Consider the following 12215-nt stretch of genomic DNA (forward strand, 5'->3'; position numbering starts at 1 on the left):
AACCCAGATCATCAACCAAATGGAAACCGAAACAGCACACAGATCACGAAGAAAAGCCAGGAACTGGAGACCATGTTAATCGAAAAATCATAAGTTTATCTATTGCTTTACAGTATACTCATTCATACTAGCATTTGGCTTCAGTAATATACCACATGCGAAAACACAGAGCTGTTGCAATAGGGGACGCGCTAAGAGATCACGTGACTGTTTTGGTGGCAAACAAGCGCGCGTTCATTCTTTTAGCGGCAAAATATCAGCAACAAAAATCAACTTATACAGCGCTTACGAAAAAGCCAGAATTTTTTTCAGAAAGTGTTTAGTTTCATTTAAAAATTTTTTTTTTCGTCGTACTCGGGTGTGACGGGCGCAGTTATTTCTGATGTTTTGTTTGATTATTTTGTTTTCGCGCAAGCAGCCAATTACACTTATTACAAAATACTGTAAATGATAAATAGGGAGGTACTGATTTCTAAAGGGATTCTTCTCGCCGGTTGAGGCCATGAGGATCATGTTTTGTAAGGGCTATTTATAACTGTAAACGTCGCAGGTGTTATTCGCTGACCCTGTGGAATCAATCCTGAAGGAGATCGATCAGTGGTTGAACCAGAACCCGCGCGAAATTGTCGTCATATCCTTCACCAGAAACTACGAGCCCTGGAACGAGCGCACTATCGCACGTGATATCGAAGATAAGCTGAGGTCCCTGTGGTGGGACCAGTCCCCCTCATCCTTGTCCATAAATGACAAGTTAGCCGCCTCTGGGAGATGGTCAACACTTGGCGACGCAGTTAGACGTAACCAACGCGTGTTCGTTTTTGTTCACTTGCATCGGCGCATAACCCAAATATAATCGCGCCAACTGAAACAACGATCAAGTACGCCCTCTCAAACAAATGCCGAAAATTAGTCCCAAGCCTCGAAAAATCCTGTTTGCCGGCAAAAGAACTAGTAAGCGTTGTTCTGTACCTGACAAGGGGGCTACCTGTGTGCACTACTGTCCGTGCAGGTGCGTGCAATAGACTGGTACTAGATGCTGCTAGGGCTTGTTACAACAAGAAGAAGTATCTGGAACGCACCGTGAATTTCTTGAAGATTGATTTCCCTGGGCGCAGGGGAAAGGCGGGGTACAACGGCGGCGACTTATATCAACGATCAGAATCTGGAGATTTTCACTAGAACTGATGTTGATGCGCTGTGAAGGGACTGAAGTTATAAGAAAATTCGAGCAGCTGCGATTTTCAATATTTTTCGAACTCTCGTCAACTGCTTATCCGCTTTCTGGCCTCCTTTATTCAAACTAGTTGTTTTTGATTGGTCAGTGCCCTGCGGAGAGGTGGCGTGATTTGGGACCACAAACATCCCAGTACCTTTTCATTATAGAATGGAACAATTTGCCTTCCGCAGTCAAAGATGCAGATACATATTTAGATTTTAAGAGAAAGTATAATAAGGTTATTTTTAATTCTCTTAGTTCCTTTATTATTTATTTTTACTTGATGTATTCTACTTATGTATAATTTTAGTTTTTTTATCTTTCTGTATTATCAAGAGAGCATAAGATCTTATGTTCTCTTGGTATTATATATAATATATCTGAGGGCCTTTATGAAAATCACCATATAGGTGATAAGGCTCCCTCTCGAAATATATTATAAATAAATGAAATAAATAAAGTGCTTAGCCAATAAATCCGCTTCAAGGATTTTGACTGACGGGTGCCTGAAGGCGATTTAGCTTTTAGAAATGGTCGGCGATAGTCCGCAGATATGGAAAGCTGTAGTTACTGATTTGCATATCATTTATGTAGCAAATATGTAGGGATTTTTCCTGGGAGTAAAACAGCTCTATGATAAATATCCATATAAGTCTGAAGCTAAATAATAAAATAAAATGTTTAAAAAGACATTTAATTTTATAACATCTCTTATTCTTACTGATAAGCTTCTGCCTTTTAGAATCTTGCCCCTCTCTTCCCCACAAACAACAACAAACCGGATAGGATTTTATATTTGTTTATTGTGGTTTAAAAGAGCTAAACACGACGATATGCTGAATGGAGGTATACAACCGTCCAGCGCTGTTGAGCGTTGTTCAATTTTGTGAACGGTGCATCTTTACTACAGTGCGCGCTATTTCTGAAAGAAATAAGATAACTCGGTATAAGCACTTCAATTCCAGTAAGACTTGCACTTGTGCATTACCGCATATCCATACTTATCATTTTTGTTTTTGGCTAACAATAGTATAATAGGCATCAGGTTCGCCAATTCTAACATCTGCTTGTTCATATTTTTGTCCGCAAATTGCACATCCGTTATAATCTTTCACTTCGTATCATTTTGAATGTACGAGGAGCCAACCGCACCACTTTATAGGGGACAGGGGTGGAATAATATTGAAGTTATGCTATAATTTTCTAGTTAAGTAAACCAACTTTATCGTCGACGCTTGCCCCACGCTCCCCAATTTGGTGGTTTCCTGGTGGGCTGTTTAGGTGGCACTGCGAAATATAAAAATAACTAATAAAAAAAAACAACAAAGAAATACGAGAGCTTCAACTAAAAATAAAAACTCGAGCGCTTATAATAGACTTACGAATGGTGACTTTCTTGCATCGGGCAACAAGTTTGCCAATCTTGTAGTCCATCGAGCACTTGCACTTCTTCACATGAGGATTTGTCTTGCCGACCATAAACTCTTCACCCTCTCCATACTCATTTGCATCTCTTTCATCGCTATCCCTGCATGCTAGGAAGGGAAATTGTGAATGTAATTACGTTGAGCACGTGCTATAAGTGTGTATGAAAAGGGGGTCGTCCACTCTAAAAACAACCACAAGAATCCCACTGCGTAACTGCGCGATGCCGCTTTTTAGTCTTGGTGCTAGATTTTCATTAAATGTCTTTATGAAAAGGTGTCTGTAATTCCAGAAAAGATCTCCTTTCCCTCTCACGAAAATCCATCCCCCCTCATTCATCCCTCAATTCATCCCCCCTTCCACCCCAAGGACATTCACTCCCCCCCCCCCCTCTTCCTCCTCACGGAGATCCACCCTTTCCCTTCCTTCTCACTCCTTAAGTATAGATCTTTAATTACGCAGAGCTGATTAGTACTATAAAAATGGACGGACAGAGTATCTTCACCACAGCAGATCTCAGAGGCTTTGCTAAATTCCCCTGTAACAAGACAATGGTTTGTAATAACTTACGGCAAAACGTGCAGCAACCATCATCGTCCGCCGCCTCTAGCTTTACTCCGCAATTCTTTGGGGATTCAAGTTCGCATGTACGGAACTCTAATATGACGCCTTTAACACCACAGTCGTAATGCTTTTCACAAGCGGTGCTTTTGTTTGCAACTAGCTTGCAACCTGAGCAATACAATGAAAAGTGTCAAATTAATACTTGTGGGATCATGGCTAGTATTAAAGAAGAATGGCCATGTTTTCATTTGCCCCCATCATTGTTGTCAAACGTATGTTTGTGATAGAAAACCTGTTTTAGAAAACCCGCCTTTGTAGAAATAAAAGAAGAAATGATACATCAAAGGAAACGTGTAAAACAACTAGAAAGCAATAAAACACCTCCACCCCCTCCCTTTATACAAATCGTGCGCTTGGATAATGCCCATTTTGCCACCCAGGTTGTTTGTAGGTTTACTTATCAAATGAATTCGTCTGAACTACGTGACTGAACTCAGTAAAAATCATTTGGGAAGTTTTAATGCTTACCATCGTGATCTTCAAATATGAAGGCCTAAAAGATAACAAGAAAAGACATCAAATTAAACAAGCAGCAAGCACATTTGGTGGAGAAAGGGAGACAGATGTTACACTTGCATGACGCTTCATGCTATGGTTGGGACTCCCGAAAGACCAAAGGCTGCCGGATAAACCACGATATTTTTCACCCTACGTCACAGCCAGCATTGCGTGGCGTAACACGTATAAGACAGGTCTAGGAACCTGGTTACTGCCCCCCTTTTAAATGCGCGGGTGCCTCGGTATCTTCGTGTTGTACAGTACGTTAGATAGCGGTGCTGGGGCCGAATCTCCTGCCTTGCCGTAGAGCTTTAGCTGCCATTCGATGATTCAGCGTACTTCCAGGATGTATGGTCCTATTTTTCCCCTAGCCGACCTAGTTCATTTCTAAGCCAATGATCTTTATAGCCATGTGATTTGATTTTTCTTTTATTCTTTGAGAGGTATTGTGTTGGTGGATTTAATTTTGAATAGATTTTAATTGGAGTTTTTTTTTAATAAGAAAGGGAACATTTTACTGGCGGACTCTTTTTTTTTACAAATCACCGTATTCTGGTGATTACTCCTTTTTACTAACAATACCCAACTGATAATTTCTACCTAAGATTCGTTTCTTAGCAATTACGGCAATTTTGCTAATATAAGGTAAAATCATTATTCTTCTGCATCAACGAATGTTTCACTCAAACGTTCACTGTCCCCCCAAAAAACTTGAATGGTATACTATAAAAACTAGTATATCTACAGGCCCGTATCCAGAATTGTTCTTGACGGGGTGCGAAATCATAATTTTTTTTTAATTAGGAGGTAGTTCTCTCATAAAAATCTGACCACCCCCGAAAGAATGAAAAGGGAGACGTTTATTGTCGTATTTGGCTACAAGGTCTGACTTATATAGACTAATGACAAACCAGAGTGATCTAGCTTATGGTTTATAGTTTTGTCTAAAAATACGTCTATTGAGAACTGAAAGTAGTTTTTTCGGCCGTTGTAGGGGCCTGATCTAGTTTGTTCTTGAGACCTAGATGCCACTGTTTAGGGGGTAATCTGAACACACGTTGAAAGTGCAAGTTGAGGGGGGTGCGGAATCCGAAAAAGTGGACCTAATTTATAGTTTTGTCTACAAATAGCACGTCTATTGAGAACCAAAAGTGGACTTTCGGCGGTTGTTGGGGGGTGCGTTCGCACCCCCTGGGTACGGCCCTGAGCTTTTATTATCATTCAGTTAACACTCCGTTATAGCCACGAGCACGAGAGAAAGAAAGTTTTGTTAAAGGGGTTGGGGTAGTGTTTTAGGAAGTATTAACTGAAAAACTCTGAAAAGCTGACATTCTTATAAACAGTCCCTTATATATAGTAAGAAAGGGTGTAATAAGTAATACCTGAGATGGAAGGGCGGCTATGAACAAGACGAGGATAGCAGTAATAACAAACATGATGTCCACCGTACACGAAGTGTTTCAGACAGTCCCGTATATTCTCTTTTATCCCAAACCATTATCTTTAATTCATCGAGCAATTTCCGCTGTGTCTTTTATCCTAAGTACACACAAGAAAACTGTCAGAGAAATAATTCTTTGTTCTGACGCAATTCAAAGGACCAATAAGTATGTTCTATATGGAAATGTAATCTCTTCATTCAACAAATCGTTATGTTTCGCGTGGTAAAGACAAATAAAGGGACAGTGATTATACTTTTTTCAATTCGATTTTTTAGAGATGTTCCGGTGATCTGTGTTGACGAGCACTTTATTTTGCCGTTTGGACTTTTATCATGCAAGAGGAGAGAGTTTGAAAGCCTTTTATTTTTATTTTATTAAAAATGTGACTTTGTTTCGAAAGTATTTCGAACTATGCTATCTCTCTCTCTCTCTCTCTCTCTCTCTCTCCTCTCTCTCTCTCTCTCTCTCTCTCTCTCTCTCTCTCTCTCTCTCTCTCTCTCTCTCTCTCTCTCTCTCTCTCTCTCTCTCTCTCTCTCTCTCTCTCTCTCTCTCTCTCTCTCTCTCTCTCTCTCTCTCTCTCTCTCTCTCTCTCTCTCTATTTGCCAAAAATAGTGGACAGAGGGTTTTCGTTTTTTCCATCATAGTAAGCAAGTCTTTAAGCTACCATAAAAAACAATAAATTTCCTGTGATTTTTTAAATAATAATCCCAATAATCCCATTTAAAAGTTTCAATTATATCAGGATGATTCATAATTGAATTTCTAGGATCGCTACAGGCGCGTTTCCAGGATTTTTTGGCCGCCAAGGGGGGTGGGGAAGTGCGCGACGCGCCTGCCCTATCTATATCACAGAAAAACACAGAACTATAAGTCGTAAAGTTCCCGATTGTTTTTAGGGAATCATGTGTCAAACTACTTCACTTAAATATTTATCAATTGTTAACATATTGCTGGTTTCGTTTACAGCAAAGAGCTATTACATGGTCTAAAGCTCGCTATATCATATCGCTATATATTATTCTTTTCTTAGTTGCCTTTATTTAGTCATAACCAGCCCTCGAGCTGACATGTCGCTAACAAGCGAAAGGGGCTTTCATTGAAAACTCAAAAGAATATAGACAAAGACAAATTTATTATTGAATTATTTGGATAACAACTGGCATTGCTTTTGGCTGCTATGAATACAGATTAAATTGTCAACTTCTTTATAGTGATAGAGCATAGTGACAGAGAATTTTAACCAAACTCAAAAGTATCCACCTAAGATTGTCTATCTTTAAAACTTATTAATTTGAATTTGGATTTGTTGTATTTCTTGGTGTACTTTCTATATATCTTCTAGGGCCGGTTCCTAGAAAGTAGGTTAGAGCTAGTTAGTGTTAATCTAGGGATAAATACGTTTATCTTGACATTTGGTTGGATAAAAAGGGTATTCATCCCTGGGTTAGCGTGAACCTGCTTTCTAGGAGCCCGGTATTGAGATGATAGTGTAACCCTATTTTACATATACTAGTGAAAATCCTGTATAATTGTATAGAGATTGTATAGATTACAACAGAGATACGGTACTAAGGTCATAGTATTAATAAGGGTTGAAATATCAAAGATATATCGAGCATTTCTTTCTGTACTTTTTTTTATCAAAATAAAGCGAAAACGTGGCCTGGTGGTAGAATCGGTTTTGTTTTATTTTACACTGCCTTTGTTAGTGTTATGACTTTGGTAGATAAAAAAATCGTCTACTGTTTGTCTTCGCTAATATTTCTTTCTCATTTTGCGTTTATCGTTTTTTACGTATGCCACTAAAAGGCACTTCCTCATTTCTTTTGTAATATTTTCCCATTAAAAACGATTATCTCGCGAAAAGTAAACAATACTTTTCATAACACAAACATTGGTTTTATTGAATTTTTTTATTTTTATTTCTTGTTTTATAACTGCTTTTGTCTACAACAAAGGCAACACTTTCACGTTCTGCCCTTCTAACCTCTTGTCAAAAGCATACAGGCAGCATCGAATAGTGTAAGAATAGGAGACACGGACCGGAATGACAAATCTATAATTGAGGTGACTAGTCGGTGATTGGCTAATTAACGCTTACAATATTTCGATCCGCGTCAGTTTAAGGTAGGCTATGTTTTCAAAAGCAAAAGACCTGTTGTTTGTGACACGGTCGCGTGTTAGCGCTATTGTCAAGCAGTTTTCTTATCTTCATTATCTATTTTTTAAACCCCATGTTAACCCCCTGTTGAATAATTCCAAAGTGCCATCCCTTAGGGTGAAAATCGATTTTGCCGACGATCACCAACGTCTGTTTTACCCCCCGGGCTTCAGTGGCGGCTATAAAAACACCGGCTAAACCCCTGCATTGCAGGCTACTTTTTTGAAGGCAACGAGCAGTTTCTCAAAATATTGGTGTCGACTTTGTGTAAAGCACCGATATTCCTGTGTCAGAAAACAACAAGCAATGCGCGCAAATGGCAAGCTTTCTCATAAATTTGATTAGCGAGAAAAAAAAAACGCATTAAAGGTCGATTGGGCGTCAATGGAAAAGAATAGAAAACATAATTTCTGATATCAATTTTTTATTTTATTGTATTTTAACCAAGCCATCTCACATCAGGATTTGAATACAATCCAAATTGAGTGAGATAAAGTGATTTGGCATCTATGTAAATGACAATAGAGCGTTTACATTAAAATATGGCGATACCAGGCCACAGTAATACTAGCTAAGTCCAGCAGAATATCAGGTCGGAAAAACCTCTAGAAAACTAAAATTTCTTAGAGACTTTCTTGTTCTAAACGAACTTGAGAAAGCGCCAGATAATTTTATTTCTTGTAAGTTAAGCAAAAAAAAAAAATGTCCAAGTGTCTGTGTACTTACACCTAAAAATGTATTCTACAAAAATATATGTATCTATAATGCTACAATATCAGCTCTCTCTCCAAGAGATCTTGCTAAGTTTCCCCAAATGAACTCCACAACCTCTGTTCTCGTCATGTCCACGTGAGTGATGAATCGATAGATTATAGGGATTGTGCAATGCTCGATCTTGACGGGAATAAGCCGCCTTTGCTTACAATCTAAATTAAGGAAAACATAAAAAAAGGTTGAATGAAAAAACATGGAAATTTAATAGAAATAAAAAAGGATGGAAAAGTGATACAATTACATATTCTAACAACAGTCTGTACTATTCCCTGCCCCTTCTGTTTTTTTTTCTGCTAGGATTGCATCCAGCCTCTTTACTTTACATACTTTAGGTATTTTTAAAAACTGGTGGCACAACACAGCACTACCTCAAGTGTGTACTACCTCAAGTGTGTGTGTGAGGCGGGGGGGGGGGGGGGGGGGGGCTTGTTTACTTGACTATGCCATTTTTAAAACTAAACTTTACTAAAAAAAAAGTATCACACTGACCTGGTGACAAGGATAGCCCAATTTGAGCCTGGAAGTCAGCCATTGCACTCCTATTGAAGTTTGGAGATAATATCACGATGATCTTCCTGCACCTCTCTTCAATAATATGAGCTATTCCATGCAGTTCTGATGCACCAGGCAGGATGTCCCGGTAATCAACACATAGCCGCAGATTATATGGGGGACCCTCCATTTTTTGCAACAATTGTTTTACAAATTCTACGTCTTCTGGTGCATAGCAGACAAATGCATCATACATTTCGTCATCTGGGAGGTCTGATGTGGTAAGAAAAAATAATTTACTGCGTAGCTGTATAAACCACATCAAAGTTCATTGACACCTATGGTTCATGTTTGCAAAAGCAATTTAAAAAGTTCAACAAAGGATAGTACTCACGTGTTAGATTTGAATTATTGTGAAGGCCAAAGGATCTTTCTGCAACAAAAAGAGCAAGAGAGCTGTTTGAAAAAAAATCAAGAGTTCATGTAAAAAAGGTATGTCTATTTTGTTTACCCTCTTGTTGCCTTCTAAATTCATTTGGAGTTAGGGTGCTTTCTGAAAAATAAAGATAAACAATAACTCACCTCTAGAGGAGAAATTGATTTAGTACATAATGCTTAAAAGGCTATGATGGGGAGGGGGGGATCTCTGGGGCATAAAATAAGCAACAGGGGCAGATAAAGCTGTTTTTTTTTTTGGGGGGGGGGGGGGGGGGTTGATGATTGGGGTTTGACCCAAAATCTTCCATCATTGTTTTGATCTCTCTCTCCATGTGACTATTTGTGTTTTATTTTAATATTTCTTATGTACAACACAGTTCATTTGGCAGCCTGGGGGGTTAACCCCCATAGTCTGCTACTGGGCTGCTTAGTAAATGCAAACCCCCTTTCCCACTCTTTCCCCCACATGACACCAGAATAGGAATGCAGCTCCATGATTGGTTGAATTTGATGCCACACCAGTGTCATGTGTTGCTGTGTGTCACTTCAGTGGTGTGAAGTGGGTTGAAAGGGGGGATACAGCCACCCTCACCCCAAAGGATTCCCAATATTCAAAAACAAACAAATTCTGAATAAGGGATCTTGTAAAGTTTAAAAATTCCAAAAATGAGAGAAAAAACTGGAGAAGTGACTCCATGGATCATTTTTTTTGTGGGGGGGAAGGGGGGATTTTTTTCCGAGTTGCCCCCTACCCCCATTTCCGAACATTTTTCGGAATTTTGAAGATATCCCTATTTCCGAATTTTGCATATTATGGTGAGTATCGTAAATGTTAGTTTTTTTGTATTTTCTCGAGTATTGTGCTTTTTTATCCGGGACTGTACAGATATCTGTACATAAACTACAGAGGCGGATCTAGCTAAAGGGGGGTTGGCTCAGTGACAAAAGGGGGAGGGGTTTATTTTTTTGTTACAAATGGCTTTTTGGCAGCCCAAAGGGGGGTTAAACTACGTAAACACTCTCCCTAGATTCGCTACTGAACTAGGAATATAACATTAAGCTAGCCTGCGTGCAGGCGGGTACTTGATGTTTTCATCGCTGAAAACCCTTTCTGTTGGTGATTGGGTGCCATCTTGTATTTCAAGCCGTGTCGTTCCTGGGGACGAGTGCAAAACAGACGCAGGGCAGGGGGGAAAGGAGAGAGGAGGGAAAAACTGCTCGCACTAATACCCATGATTGACGGGACAAACTTCAAATCCCATCCACCAGTGGACGGGGTTTGTGATTGGTGGATCGACAAACAATGGGATGCTTTGATGAGATGTAGTAACTCCTGAAAGGGTTCCCCATTCCCCAAACAACTTTAAATTAGAAAACTAGAAAATTTTGAGCGCTGTTGATTTCGAGAGCAGAATCTCCAAAGTACTCACTAAGTTCTGCGTTAACATTTTTCTGCCAAGAGTAAACAGTTCTGGTCGCGGATCCTTGTTCCTGCCATTCGGGAAAACTATTACCTGTTTTTTTTTTTTCAAGAAGACCCTGGATATTTAGATGCTCGATGGCCATTTCGCCTCCAAAACCCAAAGACATTGGAGAAGTTTTACTGTAGTTAGCAATTGTTTCTTGAATCTCACAGGAGGAGAATCAAGTCTGATTTTTGCTTTAAATTGATTTCAAGGGTTGCGCTAGCTTTTATGTGGCAATAATTCTCAGCTATGATAACACCGAGTACCGCCTGCAAGCAAGCTACATTCAAGTTAATCGTATCGCTCACCTTCGAAGGGCTTCAGATCTTGAAGAATATCCTCTCTTTCCATGCTTTTTAGACAAGACTTTAGTCGTTTTATTGTAGCGTCATTGTCGCGGAATTCCCAAAGTCTTATTAAAGCTTCAACAGGGTCGTTTCCCGTCTCGAATGCCAGTATCTCGTCGTAGTTGAAGCCGAGAAGATCAGCCAACTCTTTCCAATTGTGTGATGTTGTAAGCGGTCTCAATCTTTCGGATAAAAGTTCATGTGCAGCTCTACACATATGCTTTACCATTTTCTCTCCGGGCTCACCATTTTGTGCAGTAAAATCATTGTTTTGAATGTTTTTCACGGAATCAGTGGCTTTAACTTCCGGTGCACGATCCGCCATATTGTTTTCCTCGGTTGTCGGAATAAACTGTACTTGTGGATTATTTGTATTATTTTCAACGGTAACGGGCCTAGGAGTGGAAGAGTGCCTTGAACCTGTACGTCCAAATGAGCGTGAAAGTCTTCCTAGTAACTTACGCATTGGAAATGAAATAATGTTTGTCTGACAATGTTGTCGCTTTTGATGACTTCAAATCGTATGCGCATGAAGAGGCGCGCAAAGGATGTTGGGAAATTTCGCGAAATTACTCGGGACGAAGGACGGTAGGTAGTATTTCTATGAAGGGAAGGAAAAACCTCGTGATTACGTTGTATTTTTTTTTTTTTTTTTTGCATTCTGTTTTGAAAAACCAAGGTTAGGTTCAACACGACGTAATTTTCTAGCTTTATACTCAAGTGAAATGACGCGTACGTGATTTTTCTTCATCTTATGCTTTCTTTCCATATAGCAAGCAGATTTTTCTTCGTCGGGCGGGTGCGAATCCGAAAAAAGTGGACTTCTGATAAGTTCTGATAAAAATCTGACTACCGGGACGTTAGCGGATCTGGCTAAGAAAAATTGACTTTTAGCTCGTCGTGTTTGAAGCGTGTTCATATACTCAACTAATGTTTTTTTCATAAACGCAGGTTCGACATGCAACTACATTAACCCATTGACTCCTGGCTTTTTTTGAGCTGAATTTACAAAAAAACAGACTGAAAAAAGATACCTTCCCCCCCTATTCTGAGTTTTATACAGCCCGTCAAAGTCAAACACAGCTGCACCTAGTCAGCGGTATCCAAGCTTTCTAACAGTGCTTTGCGGTCCCCCACTTTTAATCCCTCGTCCTTGTGCTAAAGCCAGCACAAGTTGATGGTTGCTTGTACTTTTCATCAAAAATACAGCTATGAGCATATTAGGAGAGTGTCTCAGGACATCATGAAGTCTTTTGGGGCATAATTGAGTGCTTTGCTTATGGATATTTGCAAGCAAAGGTGGATTCATGATGATTTTTTCTTGTTTGGCTT

At 39.5% G+C, this 12215-nt stretch overlaps 2 protein-coding genes across 3 annotated transcripts; both read right to left on the minus strand.

Annotated features, from left to right (window-relative positions):
- Nucleotides 1-1999: 1999 nt before the first annotated feature.
- On the minus strand, nt 2000-5264 carry LOC116604239. The gene is made up of 6 exons (XM_048723306.1): nt 5146-5264; nt 3734-3758; nt 3212-3373; nt 2599-2751; nt 2438-2503; nt 2000-2138 (listed from the first exon to the last, which is right to left on the minus strand). The coding sequence occupies exons 1-5, from the start codon at nt 5197-5199 to the stop codon at nt 2439-2441; spliced, it is 459 nt and encodes a 152-aa protein (XP_048579263.1). The 5' UTR covers nt 5200-5264; the 3' UTR covers nt 2000-2138; nt 2438.
- A 2509-nt stretch (nt 5265-7773) lies between these two features.
- On the minus strand, nt 7774-11425 carry LOC5521208 (myeloid differentiation primary response protein MyD88). 2 transcript variants are annotated; one of them, XM_032366268.2, is made up of 5 exons: nt 10845-11424; nt 9144-9185; nt 9027-9065; nt 8630-8905; nt 7774-8292 (listed from the first exon to the last, which is right to left on the minus strand). In XM_032366268.2, exons 1-5 carry the CDS (start codon nt 11347-11349, stop codon nt 8126-8128), a joined length of 1029 nt encoding a protein of 342 aa, XP_032222159.1. In that variant the 5' UTR covers nt 11350-11424; the 3' UTR covers nt 7774-8125. The 2 variants fall into 2 exon arrangements, with proteins under 2 accessions (XP_032222159.1, XP_032222160.1); XM_032366269.2 differs by lacking the exon at nt 9144-9185 and having other exon boundaries at nt 10845-11425.
- Nucleotides 11426-12215: the final 790 nt, after the last annotated feature.

Source organism: Nematostella vectensis, chromosome 2 (assembly GCF_932526225.1).
Source record: "Nematostella vectensis chromosome 2, jaNemVect1.1, whole genome shotgun sequence".
NCBI classification, from domain to species: Eukaryota; Metazoa; Cnidaria; class Anthozoa; order Actiniaria; family Edwardsiidae; genus Nematostella; species Nematostella vectensis.